Source organism: Oncorhynchus clarkii, chromosome 24, assembly GCF_045791955.1.
Source record: "Oncorhynchus clarkii lewisi isolate Uvic-CL-2024 chromosome 24, UVic_Ocla_1.0, whole genome shotgun sequence".
Lineage (NCBI taxonomy): Eukaryota > Metazoa > Chordata > Actinopteri > Salmoniformes > Salmonidae > Oncorhynchus > Oncorhynchus clarkii.
In genome coordinates, this window is record NC_092170.1 from 15,409,838 (window position 1) to 15,433,810 (window position 23,973).

The window sequence follows — 23,973 nt, forward strand, 5'->3', positions numbered from 1 at the left end:
TATTCCTACTAGTAACAGAAACAGACTGACTCAAGAAGCAATTTATTCCTACTAGTAACAGAAACAGACTGACTCAAGAAGCGATTTATTCCTACTAGTAACAGAAACAGACTGACTCAAGAAACAATTTATTCCTACTAGTAACAGAAACAGACTGACTCAATAAGCAATTTATTCCTACTAGTAACAGAAACAGACTGACTCAAGAAACAATTTATTCCTACTAGTAACAGAAACAGACTGACTCAATAAGCGATTTATTCCTACTAGTAACAGAAACAGACTGACTCAATAAGCGATTTATTCCTACTAGTAACAGAAACAGACTGACTCAAGAAACGATTTATTCCTACTAGTAACAGAAACAGACTGACTCAAGAAGCGATTTATTCCTACTAGTAACAGAAACAGATGGGAAACTGTCTTAAGTTGCTTAATGATCACTGACAGGTCTGTTAGATACTGTAGTTAACACCAGGGTGTTTGTATGCCAGTATCCAGGAGATAGACCTAGGCACTGTTAATCAATGCCAGTGCTGAGCTAAGCTGTTGATGGATAATAATTCTCATTTTGGAACCAGTTGACAAATGCTGGTTTGTGAGATGAATATAATAATGCAGCACGTTCAGTGTTTGTTCCCCAGTCTCCTGTTGTTCAGAGACTTTACAGTGATGTAACGTTTAAACACTTCTGATGAGGAACCAGAATCTCTGCAGGAACAGATTGGAAGTTAATTGTTGTTTGAGCTGTGCGTGCGTGTGCGTGTGCGTGTGTATGTAGCTGATGCTGTACAGAATGGTAGATATTTTCTATTGGTAGCCAGTTTATATTCCCTCCGTTGTTTAAATTCTGCTTATTTCTGTAGTGGCCTCGGGCTGCAGGCCTATTTGTTGCAGAAAAGGAGCCTGCTGCCATGTTGTTGAAGCTAAGCAATGATTTGAACACAACAACACGGACGGACCTGAACCTGCATGCTGATTGGACATTATGGTTCCAGAGCAATTACCCATGGTTCCTTTCTCTGGTGGAGATAATAAACAAACTGTTTTTGTTTTGGAATGGATGTGTGAGTGTTTATGTGCAGTACCTTGAGGATGAGTTGTTTGAGGAACAGCAACAGGAAAGCCCTGAGAGAGATGATCTCCTGCTGGGTGGGCCTTGGACCATCTGAGGACAAACACAGACCGAGTCATAGGGATCAATATGCACACGCACACACGTCTGAAATTGACTTCACATCTCAGAGCCGATCTATCGCTATCAGAAATCTACAGAGAGCAGTACAACTCAACACGGTGCTGTATGCATAACACTGCCCAACCCAGATGAGTGATCAAATATGAGAGGACAGATATGACACATTACAGACGGTTGGTTATTGATTACAGCTGCAGCCCGGCACTAGGCTCTGATACAACATCTATTATCATTAACTTCACTCTGCTCTGTGGTTTTAAGACATATTGTATTTGAGCACGTAGAGTAAATACACTACAGGATCAAAAGTATGTAGACACCTGCTCGTCCAACATCTCCAAAATTCCAAAATCATGGGCATTAATATGGAGTTGGCCCCTCCTTTGCTGCTATAACAGCCTCCTCTCTTCTGGGAAAGCTTTCCATTAGATGGTGGAACATTGCTGCTGGGACTTGCTTCCATTCAAGAGCATTAGTGATGTTGGGTACCTATGATGGGCGATTAGGCCTGGCTCACAGTCGGTGTTTCAATTCATCCCAATGGTGTTTGATGGGGTTCAGGCTTTCCCCAAACTGTTGCCACAAAGTTGGAAACACAGAATCGTCTAGAATGTCATTTTATGCTGTAGCGTTCGGATTTCCCTTCACTGGAACTAAGGGGCCTAGCCCGAACCATGAAAAACAACTCCAGACCATTATTCCTCCTCCACCAAACTTTACAGTTGTCTCTATGATGTATTGGGCATGTTGTGTTCTCCTGGCATTTGCCAAACCCATATTAGGGTTCCGTTGGATTGCCAGATGGTGAAGCGTTTCCACTGCTCCAATGGCGGCAAGCTTTACACCACTACAGCCGACGCTTGGCATTGCGCATGGTGATCTTAGGCTTGTGTGCGGCTGCTTGGCCATGGAAACCCATTTAATGAAGCTCCCGATGAACACGTCTTGTGCTGACGTTGCTTCCAGAGGCAGTTTGGAACTCGGTAGTGAATGTTGCAACCGAGGACAGACGATTCAGCACTCGATGGTCCCGTTCTGTGAGCTTGTGTGGCCTACCACTTCGAGGCTGAGCCGTTGTTGCTCCTAGACATTTCCACTTCAGAATAACAGCAATTAGTTGACCGGAAAGCTCTGGCATGGCAGAAATGTAAAGAACTGACTTGTTAGAAAGGTGGCATCCTATGCTGGTGCCACGTTGAAAGTCACTGAGCTCTTCAGTAAGGCCATTCTACTGCCAATGTTTGTCTATAGCCAAATCCACTCATTTGAAGGGGTGTCCACATACTTTTGTATATATAGTGTACGTGGACAGGTTGCTGCCACAGAGATATCGATAACACAGAGCTATTCATTTACACACAAGAACGTATCTCCAGAGTGTAGATAGTCCTCTGCTGTCAGACACAATTTAATCCAACATCTGACTGTCCTATTTCCCCTCAGAAATCAATGGAACCCCTTCAACACAGGCTCCCTCAGCTCCTTGTGACACTGATTAATAGAAGCCGTCTGAGAACACAGTACAGGGACAGAACATGTCGCTAGATAACAGCATCCTTAACAACACAGCTGCATCCACATGCTGAATCCAACTTAGTCACAACTGTTGATTCTCAGGCTCTCATTGGTTGGTTCATTCCACCTGCCCTGAGGGTATTGGGCAGGAGGAGGATAAGGTTCACTTTAATGATAAATGATTTATGTTTGTGTTATTAACGCAGAAATCCGCTTTCTCCTCCTCGCAACAGTGAGTCAGTGTGACTGGACTGGTAATTAATCCATAGCAATCATGAGAGCGTGCTTCATATACACATTTTATTATAGATACTTAGGAAATTGACCTAATTTCACTTTCACCCATGACTTGGTTCAGATAAAGCAGGCAGTAATAGCATTGGATAATATTTCACAGGGTTGATCAATACTCTATGTTTTCACTGGGAGGATACACAGATTCTCAGCCCTGCTCAAGATTAGACAATATTGGCGGCGTCCAAAATGGCACCCTATTTCTTATAGTGCACCATAGGGTTCTGGTCAAAAGTAGTGCACTATATAAGGAATAGGGTGTCATTTGGAATGTTGACAATATTGTTACGGCTCCTATCCAAATGGATCAGTTCCAGACGCTGGGAGTGTGGAGACCTGAAATTAGAAATTTGACTTCAGAGTATGTGAACACATACGAGGAGCAGGACCAACAAAGTGTGTGTCTAACAGAGCAAAAGAGAAAGACAGAGCAAAATAGCGAGAGAGAGCGATAGATTCTGTGTGTGCGAGCGCATGTTAGGGATTGAGAGAAATTGAGCCTGCACTGCAGTGTCTGTGTGTGAGAGGATGATGAATTGGTTTAATTTGATGGCTCTCTATTTACAGACTCCCAGAGAAACCAGCAGCAACATTTCCTAGAGACAAACTGTCTCTGCGTCCCAAGTGGCACCCTATTCCCTACATAGTCCACTACTTTTGACCTACGGGCCCTGGTCAAACATAGTGCACTATATAGGGAATAGGGTGCCATTTGGGATGTACACCTGCACCAGCTCTGTTCCAACCACCATTGCTTTGTTCTTATAATTGAACACTTGATTACAGTATCTACCTGCTCTCTCCCCATCTCCCTCTCCCTTCATCTCTCTCCCTCCCATTCCCTCTCTCCCCATCTAGAGGCAACACCACAGTCGTCTGAGTCAAATGAAAACCAGGTCTAATGGAAATAGAAGGACGATAAAATTACCTCCAGGTTCGGGTGAGGACACCGTCCTCAGTATTTGACCAACTATACCGTTCCTCTCTTCCGTTTCTCCCACCGGGATTCTAGAACCATCAGCAAAACACTGTCTACATCCCAAATGGCACCCTATTCCCTTTGTAGTGTAGTACTTTTGAACAGGAGGCAGACTTACACTTCTATTCATTTAAAGAACACATTACCGGGAAGATGAACTAGAAACTAGAAAGATGGTCTGTTTCACAAATATGGATTATATTCTACACACACATCATCCAACAGATGTCTCAGCAGACAAGGTTCATCACCAAGATCTTTCAAAGAGTGATCTCTACTAGGATGGAGAAGCTTTGTTTTCTGCTGTGTCTAGTTGAACGACCCTGACTGAAGAGAAACAACATAGCTACATAGCTAGTACAACAAACAGAACATGGCTACTAAGTCCAACAAACAGAACATGGCTACTAAGTCCAACAAAAATAACATGGCTAATAAGTCCAACAAAAAGAACATGGCTACTAAGTCCAACAAAAACAACATGGCTACTAAGTCCAACAAACAGAACAAGGCTACTAAGTCCAACAAAAACAACATGGCTACTAAGTACAACAAACAGAACATGGCTACTAAGTCCAACAAACAGAACAAGGCTACTAAGTCCAACAAAAAGAACATGGCTACTAAGTCCAACAAACAGAACATGGCTAATAAGTCCAACAAACAGAACATGATTACTAAATCCAACAAACAGAACATGGCTACTAAATCCAACAAACAGAACATGGCTACTAAATCCAACAAACAGAACATGGCTAATAAGTCCAACAAACAGAACATGACTACTAAATCCAACAAACAGAACATGGCTAATAAGTCCAACAAACAGAACATGACTACTAAATCCAACAAACAGAACATGGCTAATAAGTCCAACAAACAGAACATGATTACTAAATCCAACAAACAGAACATGGCTAATAAGTCCAACAAACAGAACATGATTACTAAATCCAACAAACAGAACATGGCTAATAAGTCCAACAAACAGAACATGACTACTAAATCCAACAAACAGAACATGGCTAATAAGTCCAACAAACAGAACATGACTACTAAATCCAACAAACAGAACATGGCTACTAAATCCAACAAACAGAACATGGCTAATAAGTCCAACAAACAGAACATGATTACTAAATCCAACAAACAGAACATGTCTAATAAGTCCAACAAACAGAACATGACTACTAAATCCAACAAACAGAACATGGCTAATAAGTCCAACAAACAGAACATGACTACTAAATCCAACAAACAGAACATGGCTACTAAATCCAACAAACAGAACATGACTACTAAATCCAACAAACAGAACATGACTACTAAGTCCAACAAACAGAACATGACTAATAAGTCCAACAAACAGAACATGACTACTAAGTCCAACAAACAGAACATGACTACTAAATCCAACAAACAGAACATGGCTACTAAATCCAACAAACAGAACATGACTACTAAATCCAACAAACAGAACATGACTACTAAGTCCAACAAACAGAACATGACTAATACGTCCAACAAACAGAACATGACTACTAAGTCCAACAAACAGAACATGACTACTAAATCCAACAAACAGAACATGACTACTAAATCCAACAAACAGAACATGACTACTAAATCCAACAAACAGAACATGGCTAATAAGTCCAACAAACAGAACATGACTACTAAATCCAACAAACAGAACATGGCTACTAAATCCAACAAACAGAACATGACTACTAAATCCAACAAACAGAACATGACTACTAAGTCCAACAAACAGAACATGACTAATAAGTCCAACAAACAGAACATGACTACTAAGTCCAACAAACAGAACATGACTACTAAATCCAACAAACAGAACATGACTACTAAATCCAACAAACAGAACATGGCTACTAAATCCAACAAACAGAACATGACTACTAAGTCCAACAAAAAGAACATGGCTAATAAGTCCAACAAACAGAACATGACTACTAAATCCAACAAACAGAACATGGCTACTAAGTCCAACAAACAGAACATGGCTACTAAGTCCAACAAACAGAACATGGCTACTAAGTCCAACAAACAGAACATGGCTACTAAGTCCAACAAAAACAACATGGCTAATAAGTCCAACAAACAGAACATGGCTACTAAGTCCAACAAAAATAACATGGCTACTAAGTCCAACAAAAACAACATGGCTAATAAGTCCAACAAACAGAACATGGCTACTAAGTCCAACAAAAATAACATGGCTACTAAGTCCAACAAAAAGTACATGGCTAATAAGTCCAACAAACAGAACATGGCTACTAAACATCTTATACACTAGTACTGTTTGTCTCACTGTTTTGCAACACATACTAAAGCAAAACAGACCAAGATGTTAGTAGGAACATCCAAAACATGCAATCTATGACACAATATCTATTATTCATCAACGTCAGTAAAAGCAGAAAAACTAAACAGCCCCGGAGAGTCCAAACCCTTCCCCAGATCAGAGTAGAAACACTGCAGAACGTTCCAGAGCTGTCTATATATAAAACTCTCCCTACCACAGACACACTCAGTATCCTACTTCACATAGATCTGTACTGTAGCTCTGCTCAATATTTCATATAGGACTGGTCTGTAGCTCTGGCAAATTTCTCCACCCTACTGCTGATTAATGGTCATAGTGTTCTTTGTTTTCTGGGCTTCATGAGAAATCATTAACCATGTGATCTCTGTCAACAGAGGCTAAACTGCTGCATCAACTATTCATTACACAGTTAATACACATCTACTTCCTCTGTGGAATAAACTACACTTCTCTCCTGTGGTTATGTCCAAATGGCCCCTATTCTTTACACAGTGCACTACTTTTGCCTGGAGCCCTACAGGATGCTATTTAAGAGACAGACCTGGTTTATCAGCACTGTTCTAACCTGACCTGTAGGATATATACAGGTCTGCTTCCAACCATATAGGCCTGTATCAGAACCTGGGCCTCTGAGCATTCTGAATAGTCTCAGAGAGAAAAAGCTGAGAGGGGAAGATGACATGACAGTTCAGGGTGACTTTGAATTCCAACACAGCAGACAGCCGCCTCATGGCAGCCTGTTACTACACAGAGAGAAGATGCCTGTCATCTCTGGACCTGTGGTGTGTGTCTGTGTGTTTACCCAGTCCTTTAGGTGTAATGCCACTGCTGGCCTCAGGGTTGCAGGTCCAGTAGTAGTACTTCAGACTGTGCATCAGCTGCAGCACCGTCCCAATACGACGGATGGTGGTGTAGATGGTTGCCGTGCCGATAAACTCTGCAGACAGGTACGTGTACAGTGAGAGCTGGACCTGAGGGGAGAGCACACGCACACACACACACACACAATTAACCTATACCCAGTGATTTTACATAAATATAGCTGTCAGGTATAATCTTTATAACCTACTCCAGGCTGATTAAGGTATCATATTAAGGCTGTGAACTGGTCATATTAAATTAATTACTGTATTAAAGAGGTCCTAGCTGACCTTAGCCCATCATCCTCCCTGCAGGTGTAGAACAGAGAAAGAGACAGGCTGCTGTGGCTGACCCCACATTCCACTCTATTAGAACACACTATAACAGTCTCCTCTCATCACTCCCCTCTTATTTCCTCTCCACTCCTCTCTCTCCATCTCCGCTCTGCTCTGTTCAGTCTCATTAATACGGCCTCTGTAATTAGCAATTGACTGGACAATAATCCCACACAGTCCCTCTACAGCTTTTATTCCATCTAACAGAGAGAAGAGGAGATATCTAAAAGTGCTCTAATCTAGTGTGTTACCTCTGTCTGCCCCTCTCGCTCTCTGTGCTCCATGAGAGAGAAGTGTATGGGGGAGGTGTCTGAGGTCAACCTCCAGAGACTCTCTCTACCTCAACTCCTGAGACATTTCCCCACAACCGTTATGTTATTCATAAGAGCCACCAGGGGCGGTGCCAGTGAGGAGAATGGATTCTCCACACAACCCAGCTCCTCTGATCCGCCTCATCCACTACTTCACGGGTCATTATGTATTTTCAGTCTAAAACATTTCAATACTTCTCAGGGTTGAGGAGCTGATGGTGACAGCAGGCAGTAAACCTCAGTCAGTGGTGAAGTCTTCAATTCGGAGGAGAAAATATCCACTAATATCAGGACCCGAAAATATGTTGTGTTACATAATGGATCATGGTAGAAGTGAGTATTGCTCTAAACAGTCTTCAGTGAGTCAGAACTCAGGTGGGTTACCATGGAGCTACCTGGAACCAGTAGAACCAGTTTGGGTGGGGCTCATCTTTACGGGGGACAAGGTCTACCTTGGCGGGGGGTGTGGGGGCAGGACTTACCTTGGCAGGGGTGTGTATCCAGATGGCTGCGTTGAACAGGATGTGGTCACAGAGCTGTTTGAGGAGTGGCGCTCCGTGGGTTAACCCGTCCAGGTATTTAGCGAAGGACAGGAACTGCTCAAGGACCGCACGTGTGATATGGACCCTGGAGCACTGGAGGCACAGGGACTGGTCAGACCACTGGATACTCAATCAATCAATCAACCAGTCAATCAATCCCTCAATAACATATAACTAACTGTAAGCCAACCATGGAGTTGGATAGAGGGTTCACTTTCCACAAAGCCCGTTTTAGCATGGGCAGTGCAATTGAGGAGTTTCACCATTTTGAAGTAGTAACTGGAATGTATAGACATTTCACCAAACAAGCAAAGTTTGAGAGCATTTGACTGAGCATCCAGACTCAGAGGAGTCCTGCTGTTATCATTGTTGTCTGTCTTTCTGTCACATGTCTCCTGACCAGGTAGAGGTAGTCTCTCCTAATATTCTAGCTGTGGTATAAACAGATCTGAACCAGATGGCAGGATGGTGTGAGTGTGAGAGTGCTGGCAGCTGGAGGGAGAGGAGAGAACGCGAGAGAGACAGAGAGAGAGAGAGAGAGAGAGGGATAAACTGTTTCCACCGTCTGGCCCCTGTTACAACCACCTGTTCCTGGCCCTGAGCTCTGGGCTCTGCTGGACTCCGGTGGATAGATGTCAGGATGCTACAGGACAATCTGTCTGTGTCCAAAAAGGCAGCATTTTCCTTAAAAAGGACCCATAGGGCTCTGGTCAAAGGAAGTGGACTATGTCGGGAATAGGGTGCCATTGAGGACACTGCCTGACAGCGGCTGGCTGGGGAAGCAGTGAGGCTACATACCCTTCAAAACACAAAGTGGATTCTTCTTCCAAATCTCTTCCTCACCTCTGTGCCTCTCTGCTCTGTTCTTTGATCTGTGGTTTGATCCTATCCATCTGAGGGCTACTGGGCTCCATGTTTCAAACAGCATTAAAGAGTCTGTCTGACTGGTTGGCTGATGCCCTGTTGTGTCCCTGTCTGTTTCAGAACCATGGATCTATTTCTGGTCCTCCTCTGATATCCTTTGACCAAAAGTGAGGAGTAAAGAGGCTTTTGAACTAAAGAAAATATTGAAGGACATTGGTTGAAAGGATATATCTTTAAATAACTGTCATCAGCTGTTGCCAGGCACACCATAGGAAGTAAGAACGGGTAAACTGAAATGACTCCCTATGTAGTGCACTACCTTTTGTCCAGAGCCCTATTAGGCCAAGCCAAACCCTGTAGCTTTGTTCTAACATAGTGTACTATATGGGGAGCAGTGTGCCATTTAAGGTACAACGTATGATGTATTGATTTAATTGATTTTGATTGATTTAATTGATTTGATTATTAAAAACCCATATACTGTAGCCACAACATCACAGCAAAGAAACAATGGAAGATGACAAAGAGTCCATGCCATCTCCAGCGTGTTGTAGGTTTTAGGTTAGAGTTTCTACCTTCTCCAACAGAAACCCGATTACAAGGAATCCTTTCCCTCCCAGCATCTGTTCCTGCATCGCCACCGAGCTCTTCAACAGGTCAACCAGGAACACCAGGAGGGTGGCACTGCAACACACATACACACAGGTTTATAAGGAAACAGACACCGACACACACATCCGGTGGGGTGCAAGTGTTCTGACATAAAAATATAAATGTGTCAAAATACAGATAAATTGCTCCTCTACTGTTAAATACCACCATTATGTCATACATTATGGTGGTCCTAAGGCTGTTTGTCTCACTAGTGTAGATGCTCCTCTACCATCTTTAGGTAAACCCTGTTCCTCTGAGATCCTAACAGTCAGGTAGTAGAAAGGGAACATTTTATAAGGATATCTTCATCTTCTGAGGAAATCAGCAATCAGCTGGAGACTGTAGATCCTAACCCCTCAGCTCCCAGCCTCATCTCCTAGCCCCCGCCTTCTCTCCAAGCCCCAGCTTTCTCTCCTAGTCTTAGTCCCAGCTCCCAGCCTCATCTCCTAGCCTCAGCCATCTCTTCTAGCCGTGACCTCATCTCCTAGCCCCCGCCTTCTCTCCAAGCTTCAGCCTTCTCTCCTAGTCCTAGCCCCAGCTCCCAGCCTCATCTCCTAGCCACAGCCATCTCCTCTAGCCCCAGCCTTCTCTCCTAGCCCCAGCTCCCAGCCTCATCTCTTAGCCCCAGCCTTCTCTCCTAGCCCCAGCTCCCAGCCTCATCTCTTAGCCCCAGCCTTCTATCCTAGCCCCAGCGCCCAGCCTCATCTCTTAGCCCCAGCTCCCAGCCTAATCTCCAAGCCCCAGCCTTCTCTCCTAGCCCCAGCTCCCAGCCTCATCTCTTAGCCCCAGCCTTCTCTCCTAGCCCCAGCTCCCAGCCTCATCTCTTAGCCCCAGCCTTCTCTCCTAGCCCCAGCGCCCAGCCTCATCTCTTAGCCCCAGCTCCCAGCCTAATCTCCTAGCCCCAGCCTTCTCTCCTAGCCTCATCTCCTAGCCCCAGCCTCATCTCCTAGCCCCAGCTCCAAACCTCATCTTCTATCCCAGCCCATCTGCTAGTCCTTTTATCAGCCTCTAATCCTAAAGACATGGTGTCCTCTGAGAAGAAGTGGAGAGACTGTTTACTTCTGCATTGGGGTCAGTTACTGTCTTTGTAGTGGGTCTCTCAGTTAAAGCCTGTCCTGACAGAGTGACCGTGTCTTGGCAGTCTGACAGAGGCTCTCTATGACACTCGCTAATCCGCTTTCAGTTTGATATGTCTTGTTGTACAGTATGTGTTCTGGTTGATGTCTTTTCAGAGAGACTGTTCAGAATTGTATGATGGGCTGATCGCTTATCAGATGGGCAGCTTCCTGGAGTCCTGTCGTTACATTGATGAGTTTCATAACTAGATTAGAATCTGGGTATGATGCCCTTGTTGGGGGGGTGAGTTTCAGTTTATCCAAGGATAAAAGGTCGGAGTCTTTTTAGGTTCATCGAGACCTTGTTTGCAAGCTCCATGTGTGTACAGACAGAATAACCTCTAAAATAAAAAGTAGAATCTAAAACCCCCATGTAAAGATGTAGGTCTATTTGTGGTAGACATTTACTCTGTTTTATTCTGTATCATGTACACTAATTGTTTTGAGTGTTTGAGTGAATTCATTTGTGACTGATACATCTGATTTGAGTAAGTGCATTCCTCGTTTATAGAGTAACTGTTTAATTTAATTTACGTTCACAATTTAGTTGGACTATTGGTAAATCCTAAATTGTAGAGTTAATTACACAACCCAGAGTATATGTTTGGGTACTAACTTAGCCTTAACGAAGGGATGCAAACTCAATTTATAGATGCTGAAATGTTGATGGTAAGGAATTAGCTCAGAGTATCCGGAAAATCAGGAATTGCATAATGGTTACCTTAGACAGCCACATGTAATTATAGTATTCCTTGTGGTGATACGAAGATTAGCTATCTTGCTATATCCTTTAGATATGCTTACCAGCCTATAGCATTTATATACATGTTTATGGAGTAAGATAAACTACATCAGTATGATAAACTACATCAGACACACTATCTGTCCCTTGATTCATCAACCAGAGTATACTAATTACACAAATCCTCTCTCCGATACCTTTTGAATCCACACATCATCTGTTACGCTGCAGTACCTGCTGAAGATGCTGAGGACCAACATGAGCCATCAGTTAGTTTAGAGGTAGACTCACTGGAACAGGCAGCAGAACCAATACAGTCACTCAGAGTTCACTAGCTGGCATGGGTTGGAACACTACCCAGCAGGCTTAACTCAGGGCTGGGACTACACTACCCAGCAGGTTTAGCCCCTGCCTGCACCAGAGAGACGGCCCTAGGCAGAGCAGAGCCTGGCTCAGAGCTGCTGTGTGTGCATCTCCCCAGTGTGGTCTCTGTCACTGAGCTAAATCAGGATTATGGCCGAGCTCTGATTGGAGCAGGGCTCGTGGGGGGCTCTGACAAGGACAACGCTAGACCTTCAGGACAAGGATCAGCAGGGAGGAGTAAATTAGAACGTTGATTCTCAGCATTCTCATAGTAGAAGACTCAGACCCTCACTTGATGAAACTTCCTGTACTCACCAGATTGTAGTCCTCAGATAGGGAAAAGGGACCGGGGACAGGTGACAGAGACAGGACAAATACTCACCAGATATGAGAAAAGGAACAGGGGAAAGGGGACAGAGACAGGACAAAGGGACAGATACTCACCAGACGGTAGTCTCCAGCTGGGTCTCATGGTGCTGGTAGTTGTGCTGGTCGTTGGGTTGATGGTAGTCCAGCTGGGAGAAGAGAGGGAACAGCACTTGGATTCCTCCTATAGAGTGGATGGCACTGTGGATGGAGTGGGTCACTATGGCCTTCACATCCTAGCAGGGAACAATACAGTGTTAGTTTACTATAACTTCATTATATGTGGATTAAAAGGACATGAGACGAGACTAACCTATTTTATAAGGACCTGGGGTGAGACTAACCTATTTTATGAGGACATGAGACGAGACTAACCTATTTTATAAGGACCTGGGGTGAGACTAACCTATTTTATAAGGACATGGGGTGAGACTAACCTATTTTATGAGGACATGGGGCGAGACTAACCTATTTTATAAGGACCTGGGGTGAGACTAACCTATTTTATAAGGACCTGGGGTGAGACTAACCTATTTTATGAGGACATGGGGCGAGACTAACCTATTTTATAAGGACATGGGGCGAGACTAACCTATTTTATAAGGACATGGGGTGAGACTAACCTATTTTATGAGGACATGGGGCGAGACTAACCTATTTTATAAGGACATGGGGTGAGACTAACCTATTTTATGAGGACATGGGGCGAGACTAACCTATTTTATGAGGACATGGGGCGAGACTAACCTATTTTATGAGGACATGGGGCGAGACTAACCTATTTTATGAGGACATGGGGCGAGACTAACCTATTTTATGAGGACATGGGGCGAGACTAACCTATTTTATAAGGACATGGGGCGAGACTAACCTATTTTATGAGGACATGGGGCGAGACTAACCTATTTTATGAGGACATGAGACGAGACTAACCTATTTTATGAGGACATGGGGTGAGACTAACCTATTTTATAAGGACATGGGGCGAGACTAACCTATTTTATAAGGACATGGGGTGAGACTAACCTATTTTATAAGGACATGGGGCGAGACTAACCTATTTTATGAGGACATGGGGCGAGACTAACCTATTTTATAAGGACATGGGGCGAGACTAACCTATTTTATAAGGACATGGGGTGAGACTAACCTATTTTATAAGGACATGGGGTGAGACTAACCTATTTTATAAGGACATGGGGTGAGACTAACCTATTTTATAAGGACATGGGGCGAGACTAACCTATTTTATGAGGACATGGGGTGAGACTAACCTATTTTATAAGGACATGGGGCGAGACTAACCTATTTTATAAGGACCTGGGGCGAGACTAACCTATTTTATAAGGACATGGGGCGAGACTAACCTATTTTATAAGGACATGGGGCGAGACTAACCTATTTTATAAGGACATGGGGCGAGACTAACCTATTTTATAAGGACATGGGGCGAGACTAACCTATTTTATGAGGACATGGGGTGAGACTAACCTATTTTATGAGGACATGGGGCGAGACTAACCTATTTTATGAGGACATGGGGCGAGACTAACCTATTTTATGAGGACATGGGGCGAGACTAACCTATTTTATGAGGACATGGGGCGAGACTAACCTATTTTATAAGGACATGGGGTGAGACTTACAGTTGCTGTCAAATATATTGGCACCCTTGCACGATTCACTATTTCTTCTAAAATAAGTTGAAATTGGGTAAAAACCATTCAAAGTTTTAAAAAGAGAAAACAGATCATTCTGATCAATTGCATTGTATTGTATTGCTTTGTAAAGTGCAAGGTGTGGCAATATATTTGACGCCATCTGTACGTGTATTATAAGGGCATGTAGTGAGACTAACCTGTAGCATAAGGGCGTGGGGTGAGTGGACAAAGATGGAGGCGTTCTCCTTGGGCGATGACTCCAGGCAGAGCTGGGCGTCAGTAGCCTTGGCGTTGTAGGTGAAGGAGATGGAGCTGGCCAGCTTCCCATCATACAGGACCTGCTTATGGTGCTCCGCCAGGTGGATGTCACTCTCCGACTTAAACTTAAACGTACTCTACAGAGAGGGGAGGAATAGAGAGAGAGAGGGAGGGAGGGAGAGAGGCAGAAAGATGAGGACAGACAGAGAGTGGGAGGAGAGAGAGAAGAGAGATGTGATAAGGCATGGTATCGTGACAGCTCATTCCTCTACTAAACTCTCAGCAGCAGTAGTGTCATATTCATATATTAATGGAACATGATGCTGATCGATAAATGAGTCACTCAGTCTTAATGTAACCAATCCATTAAGGATGGCAGGTGAGAGAGGAGCTCAATTAATCAATCAACGCATCATCAATTGGAATGCTATTAATCAGGAAATCAGGAATGTCCTCTCAACGGAGGAGTGAATAATGAATGAACGGCCACAGACATAGAGGAGTGATGAGAGGCGAGATACATCCCTCTTCTAGCTACATACATGATGATTCAGATGGGGAGAGATGAGACCTATACTGAAATAGTTCTGAACTCTAGAGCTTCCCTGAAACCATTCAAAGTAATGGAGCTCAGTTGTTCTGCCTCCCTGAGAAGATCAACTATACTGTCTAGCCTACGTCTCACTATAGAGATACACCATAGGTGACTGTAGCACCATGCAGGGTCTTTCAGCCTTCTCTCGTAAAGAGATGTAGATAGTTGAGATAACAAGCAGAGTAGACCGGGCTCGGTAGACCAGACACACAATGGGACTAGTATGATCCCAGGAACTCTAGTTGACAACCTCCTGGGACCTGGTAGAGTAGGCTCAGTCTGCAGGCCTCCATAGCCAGCATCTCTCTGGCAGCTCCACTATTACATGCAGACAGCTCCTTAACAGATTCTACCACCAAGCCATAAGACTGCTGAACAACTAAATCAAATGGCCACCAGAACTATTTACATTTACACCCCCACCCCCTAGACTGTCCCGTATGTGGGTGTCTCCTTGACCCTGTTAGACTGCCGTGTCTGGGAGACTCTGCCAACTGACTGAGATTATAATGAGGCCTTTTCTAAACACCTCAGTTACTAACCAGCTATCATTATCATTAATATGAATCACCATTCATTATATTACATCACAGAGACAATTACATGGAAAACAAGGTGCTAGACTAAGGCCAGAGACTGGATGAGACAGGCTATGAATAACTATGGTCCCAACCTACACTTGATTAACGACAGACACTGCTTTCAGGTTGGCCTGGGTGTGCTTAACAGTCCAAAGCATAGTTTCAGGGGCAGCCAGAGAACAGAATACAGTACATGTAGGGTATACAGTGTTAGGGCACAGGACACATGCAAGCATAGCCCTTTGGAAAGAGATACCAGGTATCAGGAAACAGGGAATTGTAGCAAGCAGCATTGTTTTCACAGATTGGTAGGTGCAGCAGGATGTGTGCATGTACCATTAAAGTTAATCCTATCCTAACCTAATTCAGTCTGCCCAGTACGTACCTTATAGCCCGCTCCCAGCTGATGAATGGCAAATATCTGAGCTGGGTTGAGAGCCTCAGAGAACACATAGATGGCCCCCAGCTGACCACAGAATACCCTGTTAGCGTCAGCTGTCTCCGACGAACCCAGGAAACACTTATCATAACTCTGTAGAGGGAGAGGAGAGGGTCAGTACACGGGCACACAGAGCAGGGGATTTATCATAACTCTGTAGCAGGAGAAGACAGAGAGAGGGCTTATCATAACTCTGTGCAATGAGACCAAGATGGATATATTTATAACGGTCAAACATAAGCCACAATATGATCTCACTCACTCACTCACTCACTCACTCACTCACTCACTCACTCACTCACTCACTCACTCACTCACTCACTCACACACTCACTCACTCACTCACTCACTCACTCACTCACTCACACACTCACTCACTCACTCACACACTCACTCACTCACTCACTCACTCACTCACACACTCACACACACACACGCGCACACACACACACACACACACATTTTGCAGCGATATGCCATTCCGTCTGGTTTGTGCTTAGTGGGACTAGAATTTGTTTTTTCAACAGGACAATGACTGGTACTATATCTGTCTCTGGGAAATGGTTAGGGCCATTATACGGATACTGAGTCAGAGATGAGAGGATTGGGCCATGTCCTTTAAGACATCCAGCAGACTCGGACAGGGGAAGCATCATCCAAACGTCAAACACAGCTGAGTAGCAGAGCAATTAACAGACCCCAAAAAAAGACAGCTTTAGAATGGGCAAATAGGATAATTATGAGAGTGCATGATTCACAGGGCCTCTAATAGATTGTCACTCAGAGAGGGACACTTAGGTCTGCATCCTAAATGGCACTCTATTCCCTACTCTATTCCCTATTTAGTGCACTACCTTTGACCAGAGCCGTGTGTGTGTCTGTCCTTGTAAACCTACACCTGTAAACCTATACCTGTAACCCCTGCCTTGTAGAAGTGTGTTATAATAATATACACCACGCACACCCCATCCCTCCCTAACTCTGTAGATAGCAGCCTTTGTGGTCCTCCCTTCCTGTCTCTTCTTCTACCATCTTCCTCTCTTCAAACATCTCCCTGAAATGGTTATGCAAATAGGAGCTTTGAAAACGCAGCTCAGTGGGGAAGTGGGGAAGAAAACAGAGTGAAACAGGTAATTGCTCCACTTGTCCAATCATTTTTTTTCAAAACTGTTCAAAATGTGCCTGTGTGCCTTACTGAACATGACCTTGCAGAGGGCTCACTACAGGAAGGAACAGTGACAGGAGAGTCAGTCAATCAATCAATCAAGCATCAATCAACCAGCAATGAGGCGCATTCTCACATCGTTGGTGTTGACGTGCCAGGCCATGTCGCCATAGGAGACCAGCTGGCCGTTGACATAGCAACGGATCTCACTGTTCCTCCAGCGGTTGTAGATATGCACGATGCTGATCATGTACCACTGAAAGAGAGAGAGAGAGAGAGAGAGAGAGAGAGAGAGAGAGAGAGAGAGGGAGAGAGAGAGAGAGAGAGAGAGAGAGAGAGTGGATGCACTAGAAACGCATTCAGTCCCACTGTATGAACAGGGTTTTAAACACAGCCTATAGTGTTTGCATTGCAGTCACCCAGGTCATCTAGAGAACAAATAGGATCATGTGATTCAGTAGCTCTGATCTCATGCATATTGCATTATTACACAGGCCTACTGCATAGCATAGATAACACAGTATTACAAACCATACAGTTATCCATACATTCTGCATGGTATAGACAACACAGTAATCCAGACCATACAGTTTCTCTGATACATACGAAAATCTAACCTGTACACGGATCATCTCAATGTAAAACTTTAAATGAGGCAGTTACAGCTGCAACCCTCACTATGTTGATCTACTGCAGATCAACAGGATTTAGACACATCATTAACATGACTATGGCAGAGTGGATCAGATTACTCCAGTTGACGATTAAGAGGCAATACCCCCTTTTAGATCACTTCTAATCACCAGGAGAGCAGATCATTGATTTAAGGATATCTTTAGATCAAAGTCTGCCCTCTACTTTAATGATCACTGATGACTTCACTACTAGAAAAGTGGACCTGGTGCAGAGAGGAGAGGACGAGAGGGGGAACATAATTCTGTACATACTGTAGTAGTGCACTATGTATAGAATAAGGTGTCATGTCAAAAACACCATGGTTACTGACAGCTATTTAACCGAAGGCTGTAATTGTCTGACAGAAGCCATGAGCCTTGAACCAGCCTGTTATCTCTACTGGGACAGAGACAGGTAGGGTGTCAGACATCCCAAGATACATTACACTCCCTCGCTACACTCTCATCTCATCTCACTGTACACCCAGCTGCTCCTGTGAGGAGGTCCCTGTGGGAGTGTTAATCAGAACAGGTAATGATGCTCTCTCTCTCTGGTCTGAGGAGAGTCAGATCAGATAGTTTTTTTGCTCTGAGGTGGTTTTTTTGCACAAGACCTGCTGAACCATGACCACCACCCCTACATTTAAAGGAACAGTGACAGGAAATTAGCATTAAATCTGTGTGCTACTTCAGGGGCTACATCGGTGTGAATGCGCAAATCTGATAGGGGTCACATTGTGTGTGGACAGTCAGAAAAAAAGATTGGATACAGAAAGAAAATCTGATTTGGGTAGGGTGGCTGTGTAAACACAGCCTAAAACGCTTGATACATATGACCACAGAGATCATTAAGGGGTTTTCCTGATCGTACCCACATGGCAACAAGCTGGTGGTGAGGCCTCATTCATAACATACTGACCAGATCAATACAGTCCTATAGAGCAGCACGTCAACACACCATCACTCACATATGGGACCTGCACGCTGCTACATAAGCACTCTACTGATCATCAGCTATGTGACCTGTAGGCTGGTATAAGCACACTGACCATTGCTCATTGATCACTAGCAGGGTAACAGATGAAACCTGGTCACCCTCGTAGTTTCCACTTGCCTGGCTGAACTGCTGGCTTTTCGGTGGCACAAGGAGCTAAGAACGTTTCAGGAGGGCAGTCATGTCTGTTTGCAAGGCAGAGGTCCCTGGTTCTGGTATCGGTTTGAGATGGTAAATTAAGCAAGCACAGCGACGTCCGTCAAAGCAGGAGGCTGATGAAATATGGCTTGTCACCTAAAACCCTCACAAACCTTTACAGATGCACAATTGAGAGCATTCTTTCGGGCTGTATAACCGCCTGGTACGGCAACTGCATCACCCACAACCACAGGGCTCTCCAGAGGGTGGTGCGGTCTGCACAACACATCACTGGGGGCAAACTACCTGCCCTTCAGAACACCTATAGCACCCGATGTCTCGGAAGGTCAAAAAGATAATCAAGGACAACAACCACCCGAGCCACTGCCTGTTCACCCCGCTATCATCCAGAAGTCGAGGTCAGTACAGGTGCATCAAAGCTGGCACCAAGAGACTGAAAAACAGTTTCTATCTCTTCCATCACTGACACAGAGAGGCTGCTGACTACATACATACTTTAAATCATTGGCCACTAACAAATGGATCACTAGTCACTTTATTAATGCCACTTTAATAATGATGTTTACATAACTTGCATTACTCATCTCATGTATATCCTGTATCTATAACATCTTGCATATACCACTCGGTCATTGCTCATCCATATATTTACATGTACATATTATTTTCCCATCCCTTTACTTAGATTTGTATGTATTAGGTAGTTGTTGTGGAATTGTTAGATTACTTGTTGATATTGCTACACTGTCGGAACTAGAAGCACAAGCATTTCGCTACACTCGCAATAACACCTGCTAACCATGTGTATGTGACCAATATAATTTGATTTAAAGAATCTCTTACCTTCCTAGGTTGAAAGTCATATTTGACACAGTGCTGGAAGCCTTTGCCTTTAGACTTCAGCGATGTCACGATCAGACAGTTGCCCACAAAATGTGCAGAGTAGCCGATTCCTTTACTGGTGCGAAAGCTGCAAAAGAAACGGTATCAAAATTATGAGGTGCGAACATTACATTTCTAATTTCAGATTGGCTCCCTAGACTTGATGTTTCACATTGTAGATACTCAGGAAAAATAATGCCTTTCTCTCACTGAAGTAATGATTATCATGCATCTATCAGGTTTATGTCAACCAAACACAATCCACAGCAGAAGGATAATGATAGTAACTATTGTGTCTGTTGCTGACTAATTAATTAGTACTTTCCCACTCTGGTCATTCCTCTCTTTACTTCGCCCTCTCTCTCCCACTCCCTCTCACATTCTCTCCCACTCCCCCTCACATTCTCTCCCACTCCATCTCACATTCTCTCCCACTCCCTCTCACATTCTCTCCCACTCCCCCTCACATTCTCTCCCACTCCCTCTCACATTCTCTCCCACTCCCTCTCACATTCTCTCCCACTCCCTCTCACATACTCTCCCACTCCCTCTCACATTCTCTCCCACTCCCTCTCACATTCTCTCCCACTCCCTCTCACATTCTCCCCCACTCCCCCTCACATTCTCTCCCACTCCCTCTCACATTCTCTCCCATTCCCTCTCTCATTGTTCCAGGCTGTTCCTCTCCACTATTCTCCTCTCCCTTTCATCTCATCCCTCCCCTCCTTATACCCCTCTCCAGTCCTCTACTCTCCTCTCCTCTGCTCCCCTCCTCTCCTCTCCTCCTCTCTAGGGACTCCTCTCCCTATCTATTTGGAGTAGTGGTTGATAATCTCTTCTCTTGAGGCTATTGATCTCTCTGTTAATTACCCACAATGCACCACCAGACGTTGGCTGTGGTGGCTAGACATTAGTCTACATTAATAGTCGTTACCATTGTTCCTCCCCCTTACAGCCCATATACCCTGTCTCTGTACCTCCCTCTGATCCCAGCCTGCACACACGCACACACACACACACACACACACACACACACACACACACACACACACACACACACACACACACACACACACACACACACACACACACACACACACACACACACACACACACACACACACACACACACACACACAAGCTTGTACCAGCCTCCACAGTTCAGACCTGGGCTGGTTTTAATAACCCTAATCAGAACTCATTCCTCCTTTAAACTGCACTACATCATCAGGAGGAAGGGAGTCCTCAGACAGAGCTGCTTATAAACTTTAAACCTTGAAAAGTGGATGAAATGAAACACAACTTGTGGTCATAATCTGCTTACTGATTTAGAGGGAAGGTCAGAGGTCAAACATTAAAGTTACTGGGTCCCCACTGGGCAGACGTCAGTTCAACATCTAGTTTTGATTTACATTTGAGTGGTCAACTAACTGAATTCAACAATAACAAAAATCTTTGGATTTAGGTTAAAAGTTGGGTGGAAAAAATATGAAATTCTCTAACATTAATTACTTTTTGCAAATCCAATCAGTTTTCGATGTTGATTCAACGTCATCACATTGAATTGTTTTGTTGAAATGATGTACAAACGATTGAACCAGTGGGTCAGTGCAAAAGGTGGGGAACTACTCACCAGTAGAGATATGGTTTATATGTGCTGCTCACCAGTAGAGATATGGTTTATATGAACTGATATGGTTTATATGTTCTACTCACCAGTAGAGATATGGTTTATATGTGCTACTCACCAGTAGAGATATGGTTTATATGTTCTACTCACCAGTAGAGATATGGTTTATATGAACTGATATGGTTTATATGTGCTACTCACCAGTAGAGATATGGTTTATATGTGCTACTCACCAGTAGAGATATGGTTTATATGTTCTACTCACCAGTAGAGATATGGTTTATATGTACTACTCACCAGTAGAGATATGGTTTATATGTTTTACTCACCAGTAGAGATATGGTTTATATGAACTACTCACCAGTAGAGATATGGTTTATATGTGCTACTCACCAGTAGAGATATGGTTTATATGTACTACTCACCAGTAGAGATATGGTTTATATGTTCTACTCACCAGTAGAGATATGGTTTATATGAACTGATATGGTTTATATGTGCTACTCACCAGTAGAGATATGGTTTATATGAACTGATATGGTTTATATGTACTACTCACCAGTAGAGATATGGTTTATATGTACTACTCACCAGTAGAGATATGGTTTATATGTGCTACTCACCAGTAGAGATATGGTTTATATGTGCTACTCACCAGTAGAGATATGGTTTATATGTTCTACTCACCAGTAGAGATATGGTTTATATGTTCTACTCACCAGTAGAGATATGGTTTATATGTGCTACTCACCAGTAGAGATATGGTTTATATGTGCTACTCACCAGTAGAGATATGGTTTATATGAACTGATATGGTTTATATGTACTACTCACCAGTAGAGATATGGTTTATATGTACTACTCACCAGTAGAGATATGGTTTATATGTTCTACTCACCAGTAGAGATATGGTTTATATGTTCTACTCACCAGTAGAGATATGGTTTATATGTGCTACTCACCAGTAGAGATATGGTTTATATGAACTGATATGGTTTATATGTTATACTCACCAGTAGAGATATGGTTTATATGAACTGATATGGTTTATATGTTATACTCACCAGTAGAGATATGGTTTATATGAACTACTCACCAGTAGAGATATGGTTTATATGAACTGATATGGTTTATATGTGCTACTCACCAGTAGAGATATGGTTTATATGTTCTACTCACCAGTAGAGAAATGGTTTATATGAACTGATATGGTTTATATGTGCTACTCACCAGTAGAGATATGGTTTATATGTGCTACTCACCAGTAGAGATATGGTTTATATGAACTGATATGGTTTATATGTGCTACTCACCAGTAGAGATATGGTTTATATGTTCTACTCACCAGTAGAGATATGGTTTATATGTTCTACTCACCAGTAGAGATATGGTTTATATGTACTACTCACCAGTAGAGATATGGTTTATATGAACTACTCACCAGTAGAGATATGGTTTATATGAACTAGTCACCAGTAGAGATATGGTTTATATGTTCTACTCACCAGTAGAGATATGGTTTATATGAACTGATATGGTTTATATGTACTACTCACCAGTAGAGATATGGTTTATATGTACTACTCACCAGTAGAGATATGGTTTATATGTACTACTCACCAGTAGAGACATGGTTTATATGTACTACTCACCAGTAGAGATATGGTTTATAGGTGCTACTCACCAGTAGAGATATGGTTTATATGTACTACTCACCAGTAGAGATATGGTTTATATGTGCTACTCACCAGTAGAGATATGGTTTATATGAACTACTCACCAGTAGAGATATGGTTTATATGAACTACTCACCAGTAGAGATATGGTTTATATGTTCTACTCACCAGTAGAGCTATGGTTTATATGTACTATTCACCAGTAGAGATATGGTGTATATGTACTACTCACCAGTAGAGATATGGTTTATATGTGCTACTCACCAGTAGAGATATGGTTTATATGTACTACTCACCAGTAGAGATATGGTTTATATGTGCTACTCACCAGTAGAGATATGGTTTATATGAACTGATATGGTTTATATGTGCTACTCACCAGTAGAGATATGGTTTATATGTTCTACTCACCAGTAGAGATATGGTTTATATGAACTGATATGGTTTATATGTACTACTCACCAGTAGAGATATGGTTTATATGTACTACTCACCAGTAGAGATATGGTTTATATGTACTACTCACCAGTAGAGATATGGTTTATATGTACTACTCACCAGTAGAGATATGGTTTATATGTACTACTCACCAGTAGAGATATGGTTTATATGTGCTACTCACCAGTAGAGATATGGTTTATATGTACAACTCACCAGTAGAGATATGGTTTATATGTGCTACTCACCAGTAGAGATATGGTTTATATGTACTACTCACCAGTAGAGATATGGTTTATATGTGCTACTCACCAGTAGAGATATGGTTTATATGA

At 43.1% G+C, this 23,973-nt stretch overlaps 1 protein-coding gene across 1 annotated transcript in view; it reads right to left on the reverse strand.

Annotated features, from left to right (window-relative positions):
• Positions 1–23,973, reverse strand: part of LOC139382269 (neurobeachin-like) — a 318,332-nt gene that overhangs the window by 219,103 nt on the left and 75,256 nt on the right. The window contains exons 6-14 of the mRNA XM_071126139.1: positions 19,856–19,982; positions 17,322–17,441; positions 15,967–16,113; positions 14,345–14,542; positions 12,565–12,722; positions 9,822–9,930; positions 8,323–8,475; positions 7,136–7,304; positions 1,089–1,168 (exon numbers count right to left, since the gene is read on the reverse strand). Coding sequence (XP_070982240.1) covers positions 1,089–1,168; positions 7,136–7,304; positions 8,323–8,475; positions 9,822–9,930; positions 12,565–12,722; positions 14,345–14,542; positions 15,967–16,113; positions 17,322–17,441; positions 19,856–19,982 — 1,261 coding nt within the window. The remainder of the gene's footprint in view (positions 1–1,088; positions 1,169–7,135; positions 7,305–8,322; positions 8,476–9,821; positions 9,931–12,564; positions 12,723–14,344; positions 14,543–15,966; positions 16,114–17,321; positions 17,442–19,855; positions 19,983–23,973) is intronic.